This window comes from Anas platyrhynchos, chromosome Z, assembly GCF_047663525.1.
Source record: "Anas platyrhynchos isolate ZD024472 breed Pekin duck chromosome Z, IASCAAS_PekinDuck_T2T, whole genome shotgun sequence".
Lineage (NCBI taxonomy): Eukaryota > Metazoa > Chordata > Aves > Anseriformes > Anatidae > Anas > Anas platyrhynchos.
Genome location: NC_092621.1, coordinates 8479732 through 8507685, shown reverse-complemented (window position 1 = coordinate 8507685; position 27954 = coordinate 8479732). Strand labels below are relative to the sequence as shown.

Here is a 27954-nt window from a genome sequence, read left to right as displayed (position 1 = left end):
TTCTAAAACGTGGCTTTCAATTTTCAGGTCACTAATGAAGGAGGAATGAAGAGTGCTTCTTTAAAGGATTTATGTCCTGAGGACAAGAGACGCATTGCAAACTTAATTAAAGAACTTGCCAGGTGAGAATAAGCATCACCTGAAAATGCATTATGTTTAAGGAGAGTCATTCCTATAATTAACATCAAGCAATGTAGAACTGCATTATGGAACTGAATATTTGCATAAGGTAATTTTTTTTTTGCTGGAAGAGGTATGAAGAGTGAGGCAGCCTGATCAGTTTTTTCTTGCTTCTTGATCCTAAATCCCCTGAACATAATGAAAACAAGAGCCAGTTTTGTGACCTGCAGCAGTTCATCCATATAAGTATAGTCACAGGGCTAGATTTTGTATGCTGCTTGTATCACATGCTTTTAAATAAATACATGTTGTCTTTTGGAAATAAGGAACTTTGTTGCTATGAGTCTTTGTAGTGTTATCTGTTAGGAGTAAGGTTTTACATGGAACTCTGTGTTAAAAGCAGATTGCTGGTCTTGTGGCTGAAACATGCTAATCTGCATTTACCTGTGTCTTCCTCTGTAGAGCAACAGACTCCACTGCAATTTTGATTTACTTAGCCAAATTTAATACATTAAAATAAAATAAAATTATGTTCCCCCTATTCTTTGAAGAGAGGCTGAAACTGTGAAAACTTCTCAACTTTAGCAAAAGGTTTTTTCTGAGTTTCATTCCAGTGGTAGTTTGATTCATGAAGACAAATGATGTTAAAAATAAAGTTGGATTTGAGAGAGGAGATTTTTTTTCCCCCCTCAACTCTGAGTCCCTTACACTTCAGAGTTTCTGGAAATATGCTTCTTATACAGTGCCTCTAAAACTGAGGAGCACGTGGCAGGTTTTCTTACAACACCAGAAGAGAAAACCTTGTGAGATGATCTTAGGTCCTTTAGGCTAAAAGTTAGTGTCCACACTGAGAACTTAAAGGCTAAGTTTTTTTCTAGAACAAAATGCAAGTTCTTAAGTATTAATGAAGTACTTTTGTCACAGATTTTATATGCGCAATAATTGGCGAGCATTACAGCCTTTATTCTTTTTCTTTTTATGTAGGAAAATATGGGCAGAGAGATTAAGTTACCTGTTCAAGGTCACGCAATAAGTCTCTGGTGCAGCTAGGAATATTTTCTCTCTGATTATCCCCATCCAGTGGACCGTTTTGCCTGATAATAATTTGTACCAATATAGGTTTTCTTGCAATACAGTATTTTAGTAATTTCTGAAGTTCGTCATGCTTGCAACCCTATTTTATCCTACCTTGTGTTAGAAAATGTCTAGTTAAGGGTGTCATAAAGAGTAGATTGCTGGGAAGCCTGGTTACAAATTGTCAGCTGTTAGAGCTATTCGGACACTGTTGCCACTGTTGATATATAGAGGTATATTCTAATATTTAAAAAAGTCTTTTATTACATTGTTCCTCATAATACACTGCTCCCTAGAGAATACTAGTACACTAACTCATTTGAGCATGGGATTCTTCTTAAATCTCAGATGCTGTGATTTTTCCCTGAGGACAGTTTGATATTTCTGCCTGACATTTCTTCGAAGAAAAATAGAAGGTGCAGCAACATTAATTTTGAAAAGTAAAATTAGTGGAACACTATTATTTTATACTTAGTTCTCTTTTATTTTTAAACCTAATCATATTTTTATTGGATGTAATTAAAAGTCCGTTGCAGAGTAATAGGGAAGTTGAACTTTAATTCCGCTCACCTCGTCACTTTTTTAAAACTCTTCATAATTCTCATCTCGAGTCGTGGTAATGATGGAGGGTTTTTACACGCAGTAGGACATACTCTGTTATATCAGAGAAGACAAAGAACCAGCACAATGCTGAAAGTTTTCCAGGAAGACTGTCTTATAGTAAATAATTGGAATAATAAAGATCTCACTTGACCAGTGCTATAATTTACCATTCCTTGTTTTGCTACTATTTATGAACGAGAATGATGATAGTTGGAACTAATTCCTGCATGCTTATTGCAGGATGGTGGGCAGAAATAGATTAGTCCATAACTGCCTGCATGAGGGCAGGTGTATGGTGGCAAAATTCTGTCTGCATGGAAACCAGTGACAAAATATGATTAACTCCTGAGGCTTGCGTTTCAACCAAGCTTTGCTTGAGCAGTTCAGAATATCGGTCTCTTACTTGACTCTTGCAGCTGCTGAAGGGGAACTAATGTACTTTTCTTTCTCTTCATATTTTTTCTTCTCTTTGTCCAACTCTCATTCCCAATGCACTTTTGAACATTGGGAAAGTGTGTGCCTGTGTATCACCTAATATGCTGAAGTGTGGGACTTTGTCTTGGTGTGAGTAAATTGTAATGCTGGCTTTATCTCTTCCTTTGAAAAATCCAGTTACTGTGCTCAACTCCTGCTCTGCTGCTGGGGATTCCAGTGGCTGACATCACATTAGCTGTTAGGGGCTTGACTGAATTTTGAGACAGGGTCCAGCAGGACTCATCTGTATCCTCTCTAATCCTTCTTTCTAGTCTAAAGAAATCTAAGTTTTTGCTCTGTTGCCACCTATCAATCTAACCATTATTTTTCCTGTGAACATACCCAGTCTGTCTTCCTTCTTTACATGAATAGATAGTGGCAGGACAAGGGGAAATGGCTTTAAACTAAGAGAGGGGAGATTTAGATTAGATGTTAGGAAGGGATTCTTTACTCAGAGGGTGGTGAGGCCCTGTCCCAGGCTGCCCAGAGGAGCTGTGGCTGCCCCATCCCTGGCAGTGCCCAAGGCCAGGCTGGATGGGGCTGGGGGCAGCCTGGGCTGGGGGGAGGTGTCCCTGCCCATGGCAGGGGGGGTGGCACTGGGTGGGCTTTAAGGTCCTTTCCAACCCAAACCATTCTGGGTCCGTTCTATGATTAAGATGTAAAGAGAGGCAAACTGGGTCCAAACTTAAACGGCTGGAACGTTGTAGTTTTTATTTTAATTGTGCCAGCAGATTCTGTTCACGTTGTTTTTGTAGGGGAAATTCTGAGCAGATGAGTCATGCCCATGAATGCCAAAATGCTCTGTGACTAAATGGGAAATTCTTGACTGTGACGAGCCATGATTTTCAAAAACAGCCAGCACGGCACTACCCTGTTTATAGCAAGGTGCTGCTGGCATGGTGGTGAAAGTGGCAGGCACAGTAACAGCAAATTTTAACTCTCCCTACAAGCAGAGGTCTTTTAAGAGGCAAATAAAAAGACTTTTCTCTCAGCTTTTGTTACTGCAGGCTACTCCTAAAGCAGTCATCAGGTTATGTAATGAAATGAGCAGTGACACAGTGAAGACACTCCAAGATTCCTGCCCTTGTACTCAGCGCTGATGTCAGGGCACATTAGCCTCTTCCAAGAGGGAGCAGGGCAAGGCCCCTTGGGACCTAGCCCGTTGACTGTTGAGCATTACGGACTTGCTAAATGCCTTACTGAGAATGGTCACAAGGTGTTCTGGAGTGAAATGTTTTAAAAGTGGTAGGCAGATTTTAAGAACTCTCAGCATTTGGCTGCGTGAAGAGGGTCATAACTTTGCAGGGAAAGTATGTGCGCGTGCTTGCAAGCATTCGCCTCGTTCCTAGCTGATACATAGCTGTCGTGTTGTGACTTTCAGGCTCCTCCTTTGACACGTGCATCACAAATAACTCTGCATGCACAGTTAAAAGTGCAGCTCAGACATGCAAATTTATTTTGAATGAATAGACTAAGATGCATAGAATAGTTCATTGAAGATATTTTTGCTCATAGTGTTGAGAATTTGTATCTAACTCCTCTGTTTATCTTACTTGAGGTAAGAATACTTGGGGAATGCTGGCTCCCTGTTGTCTTTGCAAACATATCTTTGAAAGCAATTTAGGTAGAAAGGTATCCTAATGCCCTTATTCACACAGGGGAGGGAGTGATTGCCCTTTTCAAATGAGATACAAAATGAATTTTTTTGCTATCAGATGAGTGTCTTTCTGGCAAAGACCAGTGGTGTGCCTAGAATGACTTGTATCTGGCAGCTAGAAAAATAGCTTTTAGACAGCCCGTTGTACGTCCTGGAGAAAATGCTTCCTCCTTCCTCCGTCACAGGAATCCCGAACTCTTTCTAGGGATCTGTCAGTGTGGGACACTAGTCTTGTCTACTACCATTGCATTATGTGGACTTCTTGGTCTGATATGAAGAAGAAATCGACCAACTAAAATGGAAATTTTCCAACAAAAGGTGAAAATGGGAATCTAAATCTGTTAAGGATGTCAGCCCTCTTGGGCTGCCTGCTGTCATGGGTTTACTCATATTTATCTTGTATTTAACCAAATTGTTACGTGGCTTTAACTTCCACATCAATATTTTTTCTTTTTTTTTTTTTTTTTGTTTTGTATGTGTTACTTTAAGAGACAATATTCTGCTGGAGTTCTCTTAATTAGTCAGGCAGTGAGACTGCAAATGAGATATCCCTAAGCTTGTATGGAAATTACTTCTTGTTGATAGGTAAAGCATGCCTAGAATTATTGCATCACCAATCACACTTACCTATTGTACTTAAAAAGTCATTTGCAGCTATAAATTCATGCTGTGAGATCTAGTTTTGTATTATTTTGCAAGCTGCATATCATAAAACTTATCCATTGTGCAGCAATTTCAATTATGGGATTGTTGGAGTTTTTTTGTTATTTTTTTAATTTATACAGACTGCTTGTTACACTCAAGTAAAATGTATCAAATTTGTGAACAGTGCCCCTAGACAAAAATGCTGCCATTCTGTTTTCCCGCAGTGCTGTTCCTAAATGTCACCGTTGCCCAGTTCTACCGAAGGCATGTTGTGATCAAGTCTGGCAATAAACTTCTTGTTTCATCTTTTTGGTGCACATCTTGCACTTGGAATACTGAATTGCATTGCCTTAGTCCCATGTGTGCTGGGCTCTGTGCGATGCCCTTACTTTGGTTCTTGCTCTGTTTTTTACTTGGAATGTAAAACTTGTGGTTTTCAGGAACAGTCACCAAAATACTTTAATCTTGGCTGGCTTGCTAGCGGACTGGTATCAAGCAAGAGTTCCTGAAAGGTAAATGTTCCCAGCAAGTATGTGACTGATCAGTGAGATCTGAGTGAACAGATCCCAGTACAGTCTGTGCTTTTCATTTATTTTGTCTTCTCTGTCTTGCTCAGCCAAAGTTCTCATTGCATTTGGATTTCTCTTGGTAAAAGCTCATTTTCCCTCACACTTCTATAAAGTACAAAATACTATTTTTCATTTGCTTTATCAGCACTTCTCCCCCTCCCCTTCTACCCACCTCATTGTAGGCTCTTTCCGTCAAGAAGAGTCACTTCTGAGTTTTGTCCCTAGCATGGCATTGATGTTAGCATTATCATGGCTCTTCCTTGCTCATGCCAGTTTTCATTAAACAAATAAAACTTAGCGTTGATGACCCATGCATTGGCTTCAAAAATTCTACCTGGAGAACATCAATCCTGTTTCGTCAGTGGAATGAGTCTGTGTCATCAGCAAACTTGTTGCTAAGTTTCTTCCACCAAGACAGGCAGAACTACCAGCAGCAGTGGATTTGGGAGCACACCATGATTGGAACTGGTGAATTAGGAATTAACTTGAGCCCTGCGGCTGATGTCCTAGGGGAGGGGTTTCTGTCGATATATCTGCATCGTGATTTTTTTTTTTTCTACAGAGGCTCCTGTAAAATAAAATTAAGATCTTTATTTAGGTGCATCTGGAATTACATAAGCTTCAAAGTGTTCAATTTAAAACAAATCTTGAACAAAGTTTGTATATCCTGTGCCACAAGTTAGTTGAATGTAAATTGTATGCAAGGAAATATTGCAGGCGTTGAACATCAGGGATAGTTCTACTGATTTGTTGTCTTCCCTCTCAGCTGTCAGTCCTCTGTTTGCTGCTGCAGACAATGACAGTCAAGCTGAATACGAGTGTGTTGTCCAATGGAGCAGTTGTGCCCTTGTAGCTGGGGTGCCTTTTTCCTTTTACTGCTGTTTTCTGACCACAAGCAGAAGAAAATCAGGCGAAAATCCTTCTTAGGAGTACTATGAGCCTTCTTATGTTGCGGCTTGGCAGCAGTGAAGTCCTTCCTAGTTCTGCTAAAAATCATCTGTTCTTTACTGCCAGAAGGCAAGGAAATAGGATATAAAAAAAAATCTTGCTGAGCTATGTATAGGATGTGACATAAATCCAGCATAATCTGATGACATTCTTGTATTCCTTTTCTCCAACTTCCTTTTGCCACCTCCTGTGAGTAACTGTCTTCTATATCTTGCCTGCCCTTTATGGGCTGTCTCCTGCTTTGTGATACATAAACACATATTGCCACGTTTCTTCTAAGATCACTTACTGTTCTCAGTCATTTACTGCATAAGATATGTGGCACAGTATATTCATGTGTCTGGGAGTATGACAGCTTGCTGTGATCTGTGTTAAATACAAACACAGCGCGTTAATGTGGTGCAAACTGATACAAGCAGCAAATCACAGAATCCAGATATGGGTAAAACGTGCTAGGTTTAGTCCAGTTCTCCTAGCACTTAGTTTGTTCTTTCTATATCTAATTCTTCTGTCCTGTTGTTTCACTTTAATACTTCTAGATGCAAGCATGGCCCAGTATTTGAGTTATCCTGAACCGTCTGCTAGTGCAGCATCACTCCTCTTGTTATTAAGCAAATATCCCTCCTTATATAGTACCCTGGAGACAATACTTGTCCCCTCTTCTGATCTCTTTTTCACCAATTTTTGCTTCATTCCTGTCCTTCATCTATTTGCTGCCTTCATTCAGTTTTTCTAATTGAAGGCTTTTATTCTCTGTTCTCTACTACTCTTTAGAGCATTTTAGGCATTGTTGCATTTTTGCTGATTATAGTGCCAAGTAGGTCATATGTGCTCTAGTCATTTTACCTGATTGCTCTAGATTCAGAGAAAACAAACTGGTTGGGTTTAGATGGAAAAGGATGGGTCTGCAGCATGTAGTAGATGTACCATACCTGTAACTGCATTGAGGAGCAAGGATGAGTGGCTGATAGCTTTCAGAAGCTTGTTGCCTGCTCATCTGCAGGAGCACATGGGCTTTGGGAGCGGATCCACAGTTCTTACAGCTGTTTGAGGGGAGGGAAGGCAGCCTAGGAATGGCTTGATGAACACTGCTAGAGCATAGGGTTGTAAGATAAGGCCATGGGCATGTGAATAATGGAATATTTTGATGCTAAATCCATGTCTTTTTGTGTAATTTAGAAACTATAACATTAACAGCTTGTTCCTAGCTTTCAAACTGTCCTAACTCATGAAATCTGTTTATATACTATGTATTATTTTTTGGTCTTGATGTTTGTAGACAAAAGGTGCAAGTTTCAATGTTATCAATTATTTTACAGCTTCGTGTTGTCTGTTTGAACTGTTGTGGTCAGTCTTAGTTTGGCTCTAGGTCAGTCTTAGAGCTGGGGATCACTGTCTGTCTGTAGCTCACCCCATAGTGGTAACCTAATTATATTTATGGCTTTTTTGCTGGAATATCAAAACACCTCCGTGTCCTATTAAGGGAAAGGTGATGATGTCAAAGGTGGCTCTGTCCCTGAATGGGGTTCTCTCTGTTAAGGATGTCAGCAAGTCTGATGGCACAGTCCATTGCATGTATATATGTGCATATATATATATATATATATTTTCTTTTTTTCTTCCTATAGGATTGTTTAACTTAAAGGAAGTTAAAATTTGAAATTTTCTGAAGGTGATACTGCTTTGGTCTCCTGTCACCTGCGTTGTAGCAGCTCTTTCACCATCATAAAAGGCTGCATTTTAAGAGCCTTCAGCAACAGAAATTGCCCAAGTGCAGAGCAATAATATTTATTAGTCTAAACTTATTACTTAGTATCTGTGTAGAGCTTTTATAGAACCATGACTTCTGACCCACATTTTTAACACAGTTACAGGATCATCTGTGCATAATGGTCATCTTGCCTACATGATAGCAGAATAGCTATTTTTACAGTCTCCCCTTGAGATGCAGAATAAATGATCACTGTAAACCTTTCTCGCATTGTTATCTTTTAATCTTGATCCGATTATTTACACTGAGCAGCAAAATACAGGGTGCCGTGGCCTGGACAGAAAGGAAAATTTACTCCTGCGGCTTGATATTTTAAGATCCCCAGAAGAGGCCAAAGTGTTTTGTTTGGAGAAAACTAACAAGAAAAAGATTCATTTCCTGGACTTACATTTGACAAGTAAATGTAAAAGAAGAATTAGCTCATAGTTTTAGAAAGAGAAAAGTTTTTCAATTTTCTTTCTGTCTCAGCAGCTAAAGCTCTCCCACTTGAGTTTTCTGTCTACATGCTCTAGGCTTGTATGGATCCCAGTGTGTCTTCATTACGGCTGCAGAAAATCAGACTGCACAGATCACATTGTAGGTTCAGATCCTTACTTTGTAGTTCGGTGCTGCATGTTAATGTGCATGCACTGTTGTGAGACCGGTGTCTTTGAAAAAATAATTTCTTGCCTTGTCATATGCAACTTCCATTGTACTGTGATAAAATAAACATTATGAGAAACTGAGCTTTTTACAGGTGGAGAGGGTGTTATTCACTTACCTGGAAAGCAAAGGAATTGGAAATCGGGCACTGTGGTTATGGGCATTTATTTTATTTCTTTCAATTCTTTTCAGGGTAAGTGAAGAAAAGGAGGTAACAGAAGAACGGCTGAAAGCTGAACAGGAGTCATTTGAGAAGAAGATCAGACAGCTAGAGGAACAGAATGAACTTATCATCAAGGAAAGGGAAGATATCCTTTAAAAATGTGTGCAAGGGCTCACTGTCTGAAATAAAAAGTGAACTACAGAGAAATAATTGTTCTAATTTATGGCAGAGAATAAATCTGCATGTGCTGCCATTCAAAAGCAATCAGAGAGATGACTTGTCAGCATGTGATGCTGGTTCATTTGAGCTTAAAACTGCCATCCAGCTGTTCCTATGATGTTGTTTTGCTATGAAATAGATATTTGTCAACTAGAAACGACAATAAGGAATTTGTGCATTAAAATATGGTTATAGATTTTTTTTCTCTTAATCCTGTTAGGTTGTTGTAATTGAGGTCTGAAATTTATCTTGCATGGTATTCCAGTGCGAGTCCAGAGAAAGGCAGCTAACATTGAAGGCATTTAAACCGTATAAATATGTACTACAGGGTTTAGCTGGCTTAGCCTTTTTTATTAATATAAGGTTAGCTGATTTTTTTTCTTGCAGACTGTGACTTCCATTTTTGTTAAAACTGCATATGCTTAGTCCCAGTCCTGGAATATCACATGCAAAATGATCTTGCAGGAAGTACAGCTTTCCTTCAGTGTGATGGGACATGTCTTTACAAAAAGCTCTTGTTCATTTCTCCCCAAATTGTTGATTTTGATGTTTTGCTGTTAAATTCCTCTGAAGGCCAACGGTTGACTACAGTGGGGGAGAGAGGAGATAATGCTGCAACTACAGTAAAAGCAAATAGTATGCAATTCATGAGTACCTGCATTTCAAGTAGGGAGGATACTAATGCTGTTGTATTGTGTTGTTGAAAACTAGTGTATAGTGCTGTTTTCAGTCCTGAGTCATCCCTTGCTCAAGTTAAAAATGAAGCTAGAAAAGTTAGAGAGAAGGGAGAACCTATTTTCTGAGAAGGGGCTGTAGTGTGTATATTATACTTGTGAGTAGTGACCAACCACACAGAAGTAGGTTGAGATGGTGGTGAAGTGAGTAGGGGAAGAGCGAATGCTGACACAAAAAAGGACTCTTCAAGCTGTAGGCCAGTCTTGGAATGGAAATCAACGGAGGTAAACAGTCCAAAAACTGAAGCATAAAGTTAGAGGAGGGCTCTGGAAAACTTGAGGAATCACATTTTGCAGTTAAGCACTGGAATGTTTGGAGAGGGGAGCTTTATTCTCGTGAATCTTGGATGGCTTATGAAAGGAATTCCTTGATCCATTGGTTCTCACAGCAGGGGATTGCCCTTGATAATTCAGCAGATCCCCTTGCAGTCTAGTGGCAGTAATACTGATAGAAAGAACTTGGTCTGTTGTCTGTACTAAATAATATACACATGAACAAGCTTAAATGGGTATGGAACATTTCCTGGAAAATAATAAATCTCATGTATTCAAGATCTATTAGATGTAATTGCAAATCTTTCACGTTGATTACATTGAAGTTAGTATTTTTTAGTATGTTATGCCTTACATATTCATTCAGCCCATGAATGTGGGTGGGATATTAGGTTCCTGATACGTATATATATGTATATATCATACGCATGTATGTATTGATTTACCTACAGAAAGCTTTCACGAATTCATCTGAGGTTTATTTGGTTACTGGGAAGTAGCCATGCTTGCTTTTTTGTTTTATTGCTTTTGTTTGTTTACTAGAAATAGACTGCACAAGCAAGAATACTTTTTCAGAAGTCAGAAAGACGTGGCAGAAGGTTAATATATGCAATTTTACACTTCATAAAACTCTATAAAACCTAGAAATATAAAACAAGATAATTTAAACCAATATAATTTTAACTATAGGAATATTTGCCTATCATACATGAATGATTCAAGATCCTTCGTGTACCCCTAATCAGTTAATTTCTGGTCTCTCAAAGCTTGTTGCAGAGCCAAGGAATGGTAGAAATTACTTGCCAAAGTAGAATATGGATTCTGGCTATTTTCAAGTACATAAACTTGAAATTCTTCTGAAATATACAGAGTTCACTTGCAAATAAGATATCAGGAATATAATAACATAAGGAAAAACTTTCAAGTATAGTAAAATCAATTTCACATACTTTTTTTTTTTCCCAAAGCTAATTTATTCTCTATAAAATTAGTTTATCTACCCCAGTGTTTAAAATTACCCTACAATAATAAATCGGTGCTTCTGATATAACAGCTACAGCTATCCAGTGAAGTGTAACTTCAGCTTGGTAGAGGTTTAATTTGAATAACATGGGAGTGTGTGCTTTTTCAGGGAGTTGTCGTCTTTTCCTTATTAAGACTCTTGCAGCAAGGATATGCTTTGTGTGCTTGAACTCCTAACTTTAGAAGCAGAAATGTCTCATTTTGTTGTGGCTGATTTTTTTTCTTTGAGATTCTCTGTGGACTCATCTATTTGAATTCATTGTTGATGAGCTATGACAAAAGCATGGGGGGTAGGAGAAGAGGTGGTATGCACTGATTTCACTGCAGAACCTTGAGTACTTTCATAGAACTGTAGAACTGCATCTCTCCAAAGCCTAAATCTACATTTGCTTTGGTCAGTACTGTGTGGGTGAGGATCAGCAAATTTCATGCAAAAAATTTCATGCAAACTTCAAGTCAGTTCCATTCTTCTCCTATGGTTGAAACTTTGAAATTTGAGCAGATCTTACTAGGGCATACCATTAATGGAAGACAAAACTGATGAGCATGCTGTGAATTGTAAGTAGGCCAGCCTGTTGTTAGGGTTGCCAAATCCTTGTTATCATAGAATGAAAGAAAATGAGGGATTTTAAGTAGTCATCCAGGCTATGTTTTTTCCCTAAAGCAGCAGCATCAGACCTGACACATTGTCTTATGATTTGGTCAAAAGGAGCTATTTTGGCTTAGTTTTTCACATGGTGTGTCCATGTCTGAAAGCGTGCGACTTTTTTTTAAAACAAACAAACAAACAAAAAACAACCCTTGACCTAAAGTGTCCTAATGAGCTCCAGAAACAAAAGAGGATCAAACCTTGTTTTGCATATGTGAAACTCCTGCAGGCTTGTATCTAAAAGGTTCTGGTGCACTGTTCTTTGGAGAGGAGATACTAAGTGATGTAAGGTATACGTGCTGTGATTATGAATTCTTCTGTTCTTATTAAAATCTACATTGGGCCAAATTTATAAACTCTGGAAAAATCCAGTAACGTTCTCTGTTTCTTTCAAAGCACAAATTTTAGGTCACCTGCACAATATAAGCATTCCCATTGCATCTCTGGCTCAGGCTGTTGTGTATGGGGCATGGAACTGGCTGCATCCTGTGTTGGGGGATCTGGACATGTACAAGGAGAGGCATGAGTCAAATGAGAATGACTTGTGGAAGGGAGAGAGTAGAGAGGTGAAGGAGTTTGGTGTCAAAATAGTGAAAATGACCGTGTTTTCAATGAATAGTAGCAAAAGGAAAAAAATGGAAGCTGAGTTAGGCAGAGATATGGATCTTGTGTCTGTAAGTGATGCAAGGGATGGAAAAATGAATCTCCTGATAGGAAAGATTAAGCAGTATGTTAGAATGGAAGTGAAGGTGGCGCTTGAGAAAAGGACACTAGAGCCTAGCTGGAAGGAAAGACTTGTAAATTTGTGACTGAAGCCTGTGACTGATGAGTTTAAAAGTGTTTGGGTTGAGGAATTAGGCTTAAGGAGGAAGCAGCGCTGGGGGCAGGTGACCTAGGATCAGTCAGATGGTTGGGAGACGGTTGGTGTAAAATGGTATGTGTTGGTTCAGTGCATTGTAGCATCACTCAAACTTTGAAACATAATGCTGGAGTAAGCTTATGTGAGAAGGACCACCACGTGCAGTCTAACTCTGGCATTCCCATTTAATATTTGTCTTTTTGATGCTGTATCCTCAGATCATGTTGGATACATACCAACAATCTAAATTCTAGCATTTTCTTTGGAGTGTTTGACTTGCAACTTAAATGTCCTTTGAAATTTCTGTTGTTTCGTTTCCATTTTCAAAATAAGGGAGAAGCAGTTTGTGTCATGTGCTCGTAGGCTATTTGTGTTATTCCTTCTACTTATGCTAGGAGCTGCTAAGAGAAAAGCTTTTGACTTTCCTTTTTTTTTCTGGCATTTTTTCAAGCACTCATTATTAACTTAGGTCCCAAATATGATTTAATTTAAGAAATGGGGAATTATCTTTTGTAAGATGCCCCAGTACTGTCATGATAGATGTCTTAGGAAAAAAACAATAATAATGAGATTATTAAGAAACAAATACTACTGTTATTTCAAAGCCCAGAGAAATTATGTTATGGTCTTTAGCTTTTCTTGTTATCACCATTAAGGATTTTCTAATCTAAATTTGATGCTCTTGCATAAATGCAGAAGCAAAAACAGCGTTAACATTTCTGCAAATATTTCATACTTTGGTAAGAGGAAACTTCTTAAAAATAAATAATAAAACATTGGTGTAGAATTCTAAGCTATGAGAAGGAACATGTATTTCCTTGCCAGAACGATCATTTTGGAGACAAAGAATAGGGAGAAAAAGTGGTGAAGAGATTCTCTTTATTGCAAACTTTTTTTTTCTTTATGTAAATTTAAACTCAACAGCCTTACTAAATGTTTGTTTTGGCTTATATTTAGAATGTACCTGCATTTCTTAAGCTTTTTGGTGGAATTATTTTCTGACTAAGATCTGTTGATTTGAAGACTCAGCCAAGTTCATACAGCAAATCCTATATGATTTAATTGGCTAGTCTAAACATGATCACTGGCTCTTTACATATGTCCTTAATACTATAACTACTTAGCACTACTTAATTACTTGATTTTGCATGCAGTTAACAAGAATATTAATTTAACTAAAACATTTCATTTTCTGATATTGTTGGTGAGATAGAATATTAATTTGCTGGAAGAATAATGGGCTTCTTACAAACATTATGTGGAGTCTTTAATAAAACAGTTTTAGTTTTGCCATAGTACTGCTAATTATGTTGCTCTTGCGTATATTTGTAAATTAGTGCTACTTCCATATTTCCTCCTCTTCCTATTTTTCTGTGTTAGTTGAGAATTAACGTTATTTTTCAGAAGAAAAATTGACTAATGTCAAAGAGCAAAATGATAGAAAAGCAGGTATGAGGCTATAGAATTTATGTGACTGGTCTGTATTATGCTTTACTTTCTCTGTAATGTTGAATTTGCTTTTTTGAGAATGGGAGAATAAATTTTGTTCCATTTATTCCCTTTCATTTCCTTTTTAAGTCTGACCCACCAGTATTGTCATCACAGGTGGAGAAGGAAAACAATAGGTCTTGCATAAAAGCCTTTGGCAATGTACTTTGTTGCATGTATTGTCCTGGTGTTGTGCTTATGAGGTGTGTGTGTGCCTCCCCAGTGCTGCCGTTTGCAAAAGGACAGTTGGTTTGAACTCCCATTGACAACACACAGTGCCATACAGAAATAGGATATGGAGATTAACAATATGGTTAAGCATGTGGTTCAGGAGTGGGACTCGATGTTCCCTGTGGGTTCCTTCCAACTCAGGATACTCTATGATTCTGTGTGTATGTGGAAGTTGGATCCCTGCCTTGTTCATCCCTGCCCTGCAAAAAGTGTTAAAAATGCAAGAAGAAAATTCGTGCGAAGAGACCTTGCCACTTACAGAAAACTTGTGCCTAGTGTTTTCAAAAGTCAGACAGTTTATTTAAAACCCAGTAACAGTTTCAGTGTTTAAAGTTGGCTAAGTCCGAGTCCAATTTTTGGTTTTCTTAAGTTTTCTATAGGATTAATGACGACAAGCTACAAACTGAGCGATTGGAATTACTATCACGCTTTTTCTTCTGTTGCTTATGTTGGCTGTCTCAGCTTATAGTTTAAAATTTCTCCCTTCCTGTTTTTCATATGTGGATGCATCCTGTATATCATTTTGTGTATCATAATTTGTTTGAAGGCATGTGAGGAGAATGAAAAATTAGTGTTTTGCTCTTCTCTTTCATTTTATCCAACTGCTTTATTCTTTGAAGGTGTTTCCCTTACTGTTATTATAGGTCCCTGACTGGTAAATGTTTCTAAGCAACCATTATGGTCCATTGAATAAAAGCTGAACTTATTAAAAAGTCCCTGAATATTTATATGCTATTCTGTAAGAGCAGTATTGGCTAAATAATGTATGTATTTTAGAACTTCTTAAATGTAAAAGAATCAGTCAAGGACTATTGGGTAAATAAGGTATTTTGAATTTTTCATGAACTTTTAAACTAAAACAAGGTGAAACATATTGTAATGTTGAGTGTTCAAATGGATCAATGGCTGGAGATTCATTTAAAACTCAGCTTTCTATGTTTAATCCTACCTAGTGCCTTTGAGCACAAGCTAACCATGTTGTCCATATTATGAAATGATCCTGAATCAACAGGCAGCATCTAAACAATCAGTGTCAGCCTTTTTAGCACATGAGCTGTATTGGCTTGTTGCCCTAAACCTTTACACTCAGTGGTGCAAGATTGGCTGTGAAATGTTGCTGTCAGTACAGAAGTATAGATGTGGGATAAGAGAAGCAGGGTTGCTGGCTTTGTAATTTATACTGGAAAGCTTAGTACAACGTTATTCTGTGTGTGGCTGATTTAAGAGGAGATGCTGTTCCCATCCAGCAGCTCTGGCATTGAATTTTGGAGACCCACTGGGGTGAGTGTAGAGGGCTAGTAGCGTTCTCATATCTCATCTGTTCCTTGACACTTTGATAGCACAGGAATCTGTTCCTGACACTAGACTCTTAATGTCTCTGAGCTGCAGTCTTGCTGGCTGAAGATCTGGGGTGGTGCTCTGTGAGGTTGTTGATAGTGGCTAGGAGGTATATGCTTGACAGATAACCAGTCTTCCAGCTCAGAAGGATGAATGGTATCTTGATCACAGGCTTGATATTATTTATACTATCTGGTTTGGATCTCAAAAACTGGATATGATGATGAGTTGCACCTGGCTGAACTTAACAGGAGGGACCTGTCATTAGAAATGTAGCTTCAGCCATAGCAATCTCATATATTAAGAGGAGTTACCATAAGGAAAAAGCCTGAAATAGGTCAGGTAACAGTTATTTCTCTGTAGAAATCAGTGTCTTAAGTGGAAAGCAGATTTTTTTAGGCACTCAAACAAATTAGGTTACTTACCTGACTAAATTTTGACCCTACTCTTGTGGCTACTGCTGAAACATTGGGCTTTAGGTATGTGAGCTTTCAAAGCAATGCTTTTTTGAGTTAAATTTTCCCGTATGATATTCGGACTCATTCGGAAACAAAGACTGAGATCTCTTAAAAGGAGGCACAAATGGGAAAATGAGATCATTAATTGTTGAAGCTGGTACTGTAACAAATTGACTAGAAATGTGGATTCAGAGAAATTGATGTACTTTATCCTTCTAAACTAAATGAATTCTCCATCTGCTTCAGCTTCTCAACTATAATGAGGACGTTGGGCTGACTCTGCTATTGGTTTCCCTGTCTCCCTGAACTATTTTGGAAAGTTTAAACATTTCTTGCATGATTAAATACACTTTCAATAAATCAATCTCATAATAATTGTTGTTCAGGAGAGTTCATTATTCAGTTTAGTCTTTTAAATTACTGTTCTTCTTTAAAGGATTCTTCTGACGTAATGGCTTCTGCTAAATCCATTTGCCATACTCTGGCTTGTAATTACTTTAGATTTGAAGAATAAAATGAATGGGTTTATTATTAATCAGTAGCAAATTTGTCTTACTGTTTTTAACCTCAGAGTGGCCTTTGCTCATGAAATAGTTTTAATGGTCTAGATAGCAAAACACTTCATACCTCTCTTTCAACAGAGATTTAGTGAAAGCAATCAGATAGTTTTGTGGGTTTTCTTATTTGTCATAGAGACTGTCATCGTGTGCAGGTTTGCTGCTGTATGCTGTCAACTGCTGGACCTATGAAAGTCTAGTTTTGCTACCTGTTTAAGTACGTAGCACTTAAACGTAGCATTAATTTAATGTTGACTGCTGCATTGGTCATTGGCCTATATGAACTTTGTCACTGTTCAATGTATGATGAAAGCTTACATGATTTCTTTCCTTCTCTGTATTATTTATGTATGCTTTTGTAGTTGGAGAGTTGTGAGTCTGTGCTGTGAGTTTTGGTAACAAAATGCAATCTTGCACTGATGTTGTCTAACCTCTGTGTATGGACAGAGATGTCCTAGGTGAATCTCCTCCATTTGGCCCCTTCAGCTTGACATCAGTTCTCTGTGCGTAGTCTCTTGTGAATTTTTTCAAATCATCCTTAACTTCAAGCTGCCAGTCGATGCAAACTAATATAAAAGTATTTTCAACCTCGCTAAACTTCTTAGTATCTAGTAGATGTTACAATAATATCTCATTTTCAGAGACTGCTTGTATAAGGAAAGTGGGCCAGTTGCAGAGTTACAGATATTCAATAAACCTCAGCTTTTAATTTCTGGAGGGATTCATTCCTTTAGCAGCATTGTGTTGGTTTTGTTTCCAGCATCAAATGTAATGTTTAACCAAGGCTAAGAATTTTTCAAATAATGCCAAGGAATTGTAGCAAACATCCAAAGAGGAATGAATAGTGTCCTTGAAATGTTAATTCCGTGGCTCTCTAGGAGGTCATTAAAAGTGTAAGTGAAAAACTCAATAGAATTTATCAAGATACAAGAGCTTCATACAACACTTCCGTCTGTACCCTTTATTCATAATTCTATTTGCATTTCGCCTACATGTTCTAGTTTCAGGAATCGTACTTGTTAATTTCATACCTACGTTTTCATGTTCACATACTAGTGTGTGTATGTTTATTTAAAAATGTTCTTTTAATTGTGCAAACGGAAAGTTTTTACTGATGGCGGTATGGCCACTTTCACTGCATGCATGTCAACAGTTTTACATAAAGGTTAGCCCTTTCTTGGGACAAAAAATACCCTAGGGTTATAGCACAGGGAGTACAGTTGTAGTAATAAAGATTATGTTGCTGATAAGTTCCCCTCAAGGCCCCATGATGGTAATACCCCTATATTTTGTCTTTAAAGAAAACTGCTGAGAGGCAATAATTTTTTTTGTATGTGTCCCATTTTCATTAATGCATGGTAATTGATGGAGTTGCAGTGACTTGTAACAGTAATGAGTTCTAAACATAAGAATGCACTCCTTTCTAATAAGTGAGCACTGCTGGGGTTTAAAAGCGTACTAAATCAGTTGCTTTAGTATGAATTTATTAGTTTTTTTCAGCATTAGCTTTAATAGTAGTTATTTACATAAGCGTACATCCCATTAACCGCCATCAGGGCTGGAAAACATGCTGAACTGTTCATATTTTCATATAATTATTGAACATAATGGTTTCATTTGCATTTCTAAACAGTGATGTTTCTGTCAGGCTTGGAAATAGTGTCTTTACGCAGTCCCTATTTCACATCCACTTATTTGACATCGTTAAATTTTATGCTAATGTGCTTCCCTAGAATATCATCAGTAGGACAGATGCTTGTGCTTTAATATACAAATCAGAGATGCTTTTCCCTCCCCCCTCCCCTGAACTGCAAAAGAAATAAAAAAGCATATCTGCACTTTTAGATATAGTTTGTTTCATTCTAAATAATCTGTACAAAATGAAACTTTGCTTTCACCCCTGCTAGTCGCTTCTGAATGTCGTAACAGATACCTTGTTTGTGCAGGGTGGGGAGCTGTCTTCTCCATGAAGGAGGAAGAGTCTTCTAAAATTCAAGGTAGCGACTGCGTGAAACTAAAATACTGTAACCTTGAGACTGCCTGATGTGTAAGGCATGGAGCCTTACCCAGCAAGCTGCTGCTCTAGGCAGTGGTCCATGGACTGCCGGTGGTCTGCCGGCAGCAGGCATCGCTGTGCAGAAGGCTCAGGAAGGGAGAAGTTTCAGCGCAGTGCCCGCTCTGCTTTTTAGGAAGGATGTTTCAGTGAGTCTAGTGACTCAGTGCTTGTCTGCAGAAATGCATGTGGGATTGTATGTCGTCGCGTTTAGTTTTACATTTAAAATAGCTTTTTGTTTGTTTTTGTAGTTTTCTGGACAGGTGGAGGTATGTGAGCCCTCTGCCTAGTTACATAGGGACGATGGTTGTTGTATGATGTGTTGCTTTGACTCATTATATGTACGCGGATCATAAGAGCTTTGATACATGATGTGAAGTTAGCAGTGGAAGCAGAACATCAGAAACCTAAGAGAGTGTGGGTAATTGCAGTTCTGCATGAGGAAATGACTGAGTAAAAAGCCAAAACACTATGAACAACAAAAGTGAACCGCTTTTCTTCCATTTAAAAATGAAATGAATAGTTCACATCTTGTTCTGTATGAACTTTGTCTTGGAACCACTTGCTTGTGGAGCTGATGAGTGCAGCCTACAGTATACAGCTGCGGTCACAGGAAGAAGTAAATATTGAGATGTGAGGAATGTTGCGTAAGAACCTATCGTGACCTCAGTAAACAAGTGTGTCCCTGCATATATCAAGCTCAGTGCTATGCTTTTAGTGACTTACCCTACGTGATGTTGGGTGATGCTCCTTTCTTTCTGCTTTCTTCTCTTCTGCTTATATACTTAAAGATTTGGGGAGCTGCTTGCTGGCTTTTCTGTGACATGAAAGGTTAAATGTACACGTGTACACATGTTGCTTATTTATGGCATTTCACGGATACTCTCAGCCTTGAACAATACAAATGTGGTGTGTCTCTGAAAATCTTTTTAGTCTAAAAGTTGGGGTCAAGCAAAAGACTGAGAGAAAGGTGTCTCTCAGATTTGTCACCTTCCTTGTGTATTACTTTTTTTTTTTTTAAATTTCTTCTCTTCATGGGGATGTCGTAGGAGAAAGTTGAAGGAGGCACCCACATGCAGGAGGGTACTAGGACTGAAATGAAAAGGCATATTTTATGCATAAAGGACCACGTGAGCAAACTGGAGATATACTCTGATGGGTTCTGGGCTTATGGTGTCTTTAATTATAGATGATTAACAATTTGCTAGTTGCTTTGCAGACAAGGATAGAGACAAAAATGCCTACTGGGAAATGCTTGCAGTCTAAGACCTCATTCTGGGGTGTGCGTATGTGAATCTCAACAGACATATTTCAAGTCAGGAGAAGTAGCAATATAAAAACAACAATGTTTATGTGTATATTTCTATTACGGTTTTGAGCTTGCAACAGTGCACACAACCAGTTTGTAGCAAACAATTTGGAGCAAGGTGCTTTTTGGTAAACCTTTGACTCAGGATCAAAATAGTATCCATCAAAGCAGGGTAGCAATTGGTGAGAGATACTAATTTCCTCTTGTAGAGTACTGGGAAATTTTAAGAGTGCTTCTGTCATGCAGAGCAGGCTGTTATACTGCACAGATTCTGAACTGACCTCTTGTCAACTTCTCATTTGAATGCTGAAAAAAAGGCTCTAGGTAATTGGCAAGTATCCTTATTTTAATATGCGGCCATAAAAAGGTAAAGTATGATGATTTTTAACATCAGAAGATTAACATTTTACCTTTAAATAAAATATGATTAACTGGTACAGAATTAAAAGTAATAGAACTGAAATATTCAAACTATGACTCTATGGTGTCAGATTATGCATCAAGTGTGACAGTTTAAGTACTGAAGTGATTTAGAAACGAGCCAGCTGAAGGATGTATATCCCAAGTATCAAGACTAAAATGAAATAAAACAATTGTGGCTATCAAAACTTCCTCAAACCCTCCTGGCTGGAGGAACCAGGAAATCAGACAGCGGTGGTGTTCTGTGACTGCATCTTGCCTGGTGCCAAAGCAGGTGCAGTGGGGACACAGTCGGCATCCCACACTAGGCTTTGAAGCCTGCCAGGTGATGGTTATGTTTAAATTTAATTGCCAGGCCAAGGCTATTGCTTCTGTACTCATCTACCTCGATCAAGGTTCAAATAGGATTGATCTAGTAGTTCATCTTTTCTTTCAGCGTTTTGCAGTCCGCCAGGCTTTGTATTATCCCTATACTGTTTTGTTTCTAGTATATTGGCATATGTTTTGATAACATACTTACCATCTGAACTGCTTAGTGCTACTCTTTGGAAATCTGAAAATGCCATTGGGAAGGTTTGTCATTTGAATTCTGCCTATTTTGAGTCCTTGTTAGTAAGATGATTTTATTTTTTTCCCAGCTTAGTAGTTTTGTAGACTCAGCTTGGAACTTGACAATGAAGTGGCACCTTGCTGTTGTCAGAAGTCCTCTAAATGAAATTTTTGAGTGCAATTTGTGCATATGGTTGTCCTCATGTAGATGTTTTCAACGGATTTGTTCACTTTAAGCTACGACACCTTTCAATTGTTAATGAAGCATCGAGAGTGGAATATGGCTCACGTTCTGTATCTGCAAAAGTAAAAGAAATGTTAAAAAGAAAACAGTTCCATGGCCACAGTAGCTGGCAGGTTTAAGTGAACAGGTTACTGAAATAAGAGGGTATTGCTTTTACGTAGTTACTTCTGAAGGCAGTACCTTAGTATTTAAGAAAAAGTGTTTGCAAAGCACTTAACAGGTTTCATGGTACCTGAACTTTTCCAGTTACACTGCTCAGATGCTCTTGTGGATTTCTTTGTATTTCACTGTCTTCAGAGGGAACTTTTTTGTTGCTATAAATATTGTTGGCCAACACTGATGAAAGATCCTTAGATGCTTTTAAAAATGTTACTTATCTCTTAGCAGTGCAGAATAAGACTCAAGGTCAAGCTGTTGCTCCAGGTAACTGGACAAGTCCTGTGAGGTCTTACTGCTCTGTTTCAATGCAAATAAGTATATTTAACTTGCCAATGCTCTTTGCTTTAATCTGCCTATAAATCTGCTGAATAAATTTGTCCTATAAATAGAAGGAAATTAAAAATTAGAAATACGGGAGTAAGAAAAACAAACTTCTGGGATAGAATTTGATTGTGGAAAGGATTGCATGGTGTTACCTTTGGTGAGGAGCTAGATCTGGTAACCCTGGAAAGCTACTCTTGGTTTCCCCAGAAACCTGTCTTGGTACATTGCTCTAGTGTGATGTCTGGGATCTGTGTGCAGCCCATGAATCCTGATTTGAATGAGCTGTTTATATTGAACCTGTCTCATGTTGGCAAAGTTGCGTTATTACATTGCTTTCTCTGGAAGCTGCTGTGGGACAGTCCAAAGTATTTAACAACAATTCAATTACAATGTTCTGAGTGGACAACGAACATGCCTGAGATACTTCTGCCTCATCTGCAGGGGACAGGACTATCGGGCACCTTCTGGTGCTCCCAGCCAACCCTCATAACATATTTCTCTTCATAAAGCTGTGAAAATCTGCTTTGGTTCACTTGTTACTTTTCTGCAGCATGTCATTTTTGTAGGATCAGTGTTTTAAAAGACCCTCTAATTTTATTTTGATTTTGACACCTTTTAATTTCCAACCTAGTCACAATCACAGCTAGCTTAAACATGCTTGTTCTTGTGCTAGTGTTTTTAGGGTTTTTAGTCAGGAGAAGTGTGGGGGGGACAGGAAGTTTCAAGAGATCTGTTATGAAGCCAAATAGTAGCTTTTTTATTGCTCCTTTTAGGAAAGTCTGCAGGACAAGTTCAGCAAAAGACCTAGAGTGTTTGTGGGGAGCTGCATGAATAAGGCTGAGCAGTGTCTCTCCCCTTTGCAGTGCAGCTGTGCTGTTATATTGCATGCAGAGAGCCAGAGGAGGCCTTGTGCAGTTTCTACTCCACACACTCTGTCAATGTCTGGTCTTTGGACCTATATCTTTGGGACTTTCTGATATCCCTGTTACACAGTAAAGATAAACCACAGCCTTCTATTGCTTCTATAGTGTAAGAGGTGCTGAATTCACTGGAGTGATGCACTGGTGTCTGTTCTGCTCATTCCTCCCCTTTGCCCTACTTTCCACCACTTGCCTTGGATCTGGTGCTATATAGGGCCTTGCAGTCTGTGCTCAGAGAAGGCCTTTTGTGCCTGGGGATGGGGATGTCTCGCTGTAGTGCAGTAACTGGCCACAACACAAATAATAGAGCAGCATACAGAATCACTCTCCTCCAGAAAGGAGGCTAGCCTGTAAATTGATGCACAATATTCAATCTTGTCTCATCTCCCCCTTTTTGTCAGTCACTGTAGAGCTGAATATGCAAAGAATTGAGAAACTATACATACTGAGTATGAATTGAGTTAGTACTGGTGTATTAGCATATATTTCCCCTAGCTTTTGTTGACATTTGTTATTACTCTCCGTCATTTGGGCTCTTGGATCTCAATTTTATCTCAAGCAGAGTGAGGCTTCTAGAGTTTGTCTAGATTTGTGGGTAACAGGCAGTAATTCTTCCACACTTGCTATTTTTTGAAGCAGAATCATCATCAAAAGATTTTTTTAAAAAGCACGAACATCTGAGTTTCATCTTTAAAAAGCCAATTTGGGAGTCAATTGTAATATCAATCCTAGTGCCAAGATAAGTTTTTTATAGCAGGAGAGTAATTCACTCTTAACAGTTTCATACATTAAGCTGCACCGGGTGACATTAATAAAATAGATACGTAGAGGGGATGGTGTCACACTGTAGGATGTTTGTCTAGTTGTTTTCGGTGGCCTGACAGAACTCCAGTATGCAAGGTACCAAGTGTGGACAGACTGAAATGAACTTGCATACCAAATCATCTGTCAGAACCCTAGTCAGCTGGGACCAGACTTGCTGACAGACACGAGGCTCCTACTATAACCATGCGGTGCTTTATCTTTTATTTAAAACTCCATTGGCTCCTTGTTCTGTAAGTTTAATAGAGATGTAGTCTCCATTGCCACAATGTCAATTTTCCTGTGGTTTTATTATGCAGAATGTTGAGTGCTGTATGCCTCACTCTGTGAAAAGGGTGCATTAGGGTTCTTGGAAAACAGCAACACTAGAAAATAAATTTTGATTTGAGCTTCACTTACATAGGGAGTTTCCCGCAGGTTTTGTGGCCTTGAACCAACAATGTTTTGGTTAAATAAAACTGGCATATGCAAAAAATTCCAATAGCATTTGTAGTGGTTAGAGTGTCAGTGTTGATGCAGTGTTAGGAATTGGTTGTAAATTGTTCCTGATGTTGTATTACAATGGATCGTGAGCAGAAGAGGACAAAACTAACATCTCTTAAATTGTATTCTTTGACTTTAGGTAATTTTGTGGATCAGGAATTAAAAATTGTTAATCCTTTTTTATTATGTATCATTACTTCTTGAGCAGACAGTGAAAATAAAATAAAGGGCAAACAACTATTTTTGTTGTTTAGAACTGAACAATACTGAAATTTACATTTTTCATGAAATGTTAGTGGTTTGAAGTTCAATTCTGTTCCAACAAAATGTACTTCAAGCAAATTATAAGGCTTATGAAATGTTTTTTATAGTCTGTCATGACATGGTATGAGATGTATGTCATGATCTTGCTATCCTCATGATGATACTCTGTAATGGAAGTGGTCTATTTATTTTTTAAAGTGCTTCAGCCTTTCATTGTAACATACATGGTATGTCAATACTGGATGTCAGTAATCCTTTACGTTAAAAATGAAGTGGGCTTTCACCTACTTCCTTATCATTATGACCTTTTTAGAGTGAGCAAAACGTGAGATAAATGTGATAAGATAGAATCTAAGCCGGCAAGCAATTGAGCACCTGATGCAAAATTAAAATGTTTTCTTTTACATAGGAAGGATTTTCGTAAGTTTCAGAAATTTTGTTTTGATTTGTTCCCCCTAGTGGAAAATGGGTTTTGACAAAAGAGTGGTTCTTCTACTGTCTATACAGTATAGCATGTGTTAGAAAAACATACTTGAGAAGTATCTTTAGGCATCATGCTCTTTCCCTACAGAAGATAGGACACAGCCTGTCTTTCTCTCTGGCTTCTCATTCCTTGCCCAGATGACCTGAATTTGAAGTACAGATTTTCATCCCAATTTGGACGTTTGCCATAACTGTAACCTTTCTCTAGGTTAGGAGTTGAAATTACTTCTCATTCGGCAAAGTAAGCTCTTCAGTATTCGTTGCTGATAAACCTTCCAAGCTGGTATGTTTTTTTTTGTCCTCACTTGTGCTTTGTGAAAGCATCGCAGTTTGGGCTATCCATCCTACCGATCTTTGGAAGAGCTTCCAGAAATGGTGAGGTCAGGGAAATCTCAAAGGCCCTTGAGTATATCGCAGAGAAAACGGTGGGTAGGTGGTTTGATCAGTATGATCTGCAATACCAGTAAACTTTTAACTGAGCTGGCATTAATGCAACCCAACTGAAGTAGCATTTAAACCTAATGAAACTAGTTTTAACAGTATCTGCAATGCTTTTTGTGTGTGAACGTGTGACATTTTACAAGTGCATAGCGAAGACTAAATTGATTCTTAGAAGAATACATTTCTCTAGTACAGACAAGACCCAATAGATCTTTTTCCTAGATAGCAGACTTAACTTTTTCTTAATTTTCTCTCTTGATTAAAATCCTGAATGGGGGTGAGGTTTCCACTAAATGTCTACTCAAAACAAGCTTAGAGAAAATGGAATGTCGGCCTTAAAAATGTCACTTTAATATGCTTAGACGTGATAAGGTCTTAAAAGTCTCCTAACGATATATGATGGAGTACGTATGCTTGCTGTATTTGGAATCAGCGTGTGCAGGGTTGTGTATTCACAAAATATTGATGAGACTATGCTGAGGAGAATGCTTGGAATAAGGAACACTGGCAAAGAAAGGGAGATCTGACTGGCAAGTTGAAACTACATAGGTGGGTGAAAGGCAACTGAATATTCAATATGGAATGTAAAACATTAAAACAAACAAACACAAAGTATGTCTGTTATTAAATGGAAAATATATTTCTAATAATTTTCTTATTGATATTTAGATTTTTTTAAAGTGAAATAGTACAACTCTAAAAGCTTTTAGGTGTGAAATGTTAACGGTTTCCTCTGTGTGCAGAAGCACTTGTATTATTCTAACCTTTTTTTCATAGTGCTGACTGTGTATTTAGTACAGCAGATATTCTAGTTTTGGTAAGTTGATTTTTGTCTATCCATAAAATTCTGCTGACTTCTCTTTTGTGTCTAAATACTTGACTGATTATCGAATTCCATGCATTTGTGAGTACATCAGAAGTCTTATTTAACAATTAGCTTCTGGAAAATCAAGGAAAAGTACGTGTCATGCATTTGCCACATATTTAAATCAGACTTTAAAAAAGCCATCTGTTCTATACTTAATTTTTAGGGCATTCTTTATGACACAAAGAAGTGTACCCATTAATAAGTAAGGTTCAAAACAGTTTTGTGTACCTATTAGGAGTAGAGTTTATTTGTGTGTGTGCACACATGAGTGTTTATGTGCTCAGCAGCTTTCTTAGTCCCTAACTGAATTTTTCAAAACCACTGACAATTTAATGTATGCTCCTGCAGGTGATGTCGTACAGCTTGTAAGCAAGCTAGAGTTAGAACAAAGACAATAGAGCTGCACATTGGGTTGTGGGCAGTAGCCACTCATACAACTTAAAATTGTTGTGCTCGTCTTCCTGCTCTTACGTAATTTGAAATAGAGTAAGAATTCTTTGGAATAATCTACCACCATGTTTGCATTTTGATAATATAAAATTTTGCAATATTGCCTTACAGATTTTGGATTATATATATATATTTTTTTGATTCAAAGTAGGCACATTACAGTTACTCTTTGCTTATCTGAAACTGTTCTCTAAAAATTATGGGAACCACTTATTCTGTGTTTAATGGTTGTGGGCAAATTCCTTAGACCATCTAAACTTGTTTAATATCCCCCTACAGTGTTTGGACAATAGACTGATGTTATTAGAAACTATAAATCGAAGTTAAATTGAGGGTATAAATCATGCTTAAACCACAGAACAAAATCACGTTAATGCGAAAGTGCAAGTAAGTAAAGGAAGCCATAAGGTAAAGTAATTGCAGAGTCTTGGTTAAAATATGCACAGACTTATTAAACTTTTCATGATAAATATGAGACGTGTACAGCTAATGCCTACCAGGCGTTTCCCCACAGCAAATGTTACCTCTGCTGTGATTGTACTTCACTGACGTGGAGGAGCTTGGGCTCAGTGACCCCACACTCTGAGAGCGTGTGGTCAGCAGCTTGGCCGTTACCTGAACTGGCACAGAGCGACCCTTGCTGTTGCATCAGGGCTCAAAGAGAGGTAGAGGTATTGGTCATGGTCACAGAACTCCTACCAGGAGGTGAAGATGCAGTGTAGTGCTGGAGTCTCCTCCTCTGGTGCTGTCTTCCCTAAGGTAAGATACTGGAGAGGGTGCTATTGGTAGGTTATATGAGTTTGCAAGGGAAGCAGTCACACTTCTGTTTGTTGGATCAATAGGCATGGGGGGAATGAAATTAAATAAATAGGGGTTAATGAAATGGAACTTACACTGTGAAGAGTTCTGTAGATTTGATCAGTGGAGCTTAGGTTAGAAGAACAAAGATAATTCTTCCTCAAGGCTTATAAACTTCCATGGTTGTTTTCCCTTCAAGGTAGAGTACATGGTGTGGAAGCATCTCTGAACAAACCCCAGATTTACTTTTCATGAAACACACTTTTTTTTGTGTGTTTTCTGCATCTGTAGAAAACTTCAGCTTACTCTTAGCAACTAATAAGTGATGTCTGAGTTGCTGCTTATACTGAGCTCTGAACCTTTATTTTTACTGCCCACTGTCTTGTTTGAGAAAGTGTTTTAGTAGGAGTTGGTTTGAGCCTAGGTAGACTTGAAAATATGTACTTGAATGTATATTTGAATATACACGGGTACCTGTTCAAATACTTGGATACCAGTCCCAGAGCAGCAGGATATAAACAACTCTGCGTCCCCTTGGATCTGTCTGTCTCTGTACCCAGTTCTGGTTTCCCAAAGTAGATTCAGGTTGGTGTAATGAGGCTTTTCTTGAACAGCACAGGCCTGCTCCAAAGTTACCAATTTGTAGTGTATCTGACTGCCACCAAACAGAATGGGAAATGTTTAATGCAAAAGCATGGGAGTCTGCTTGGTAAAATATTAAATCTGAGAAGTACAAGAAAGAGCAATGAGAAATTTATGATAAGGTTGCCCAATGTAATTCAAAGCCAAACATCTCTTAAAACAATAAAACTTCCCTCACACAATCTGTGTTATCAGATTTTGTGATTTCCAGTTGAACTCGATACGTGTGC

General features: G+C 38.2%; 1 protein-coding gene across 4 annotated transcripts in view; it reads left to right on the top strand.

The window, feature by feature from the left end:
* KIAA1328 (KIAA1328 ortholog) overlaps nucleotides 1–27954 on the top strand; it is a 170833-nt gene that overhangs the window by 10369 nt on the left and 132510 nt on the right. For all 4 annotated transcript variants that reach the window (XM_072031780.1, XM_038170035.2, XM_027446291.3 and 1 more), the window contains 2 exons: nucleotides 28–122; nucleotides 8696–8811. In XM_072031780.1, the coding sequence (XP_071887881.1) occupies nucleotides 28–122; nucleotides 8696–8811 (211 nt within the window). The remainder of the gene's footprint in view (nucleotides 1–27; nucleotides 123–8695; nucleotides 8812–27954) is intronic.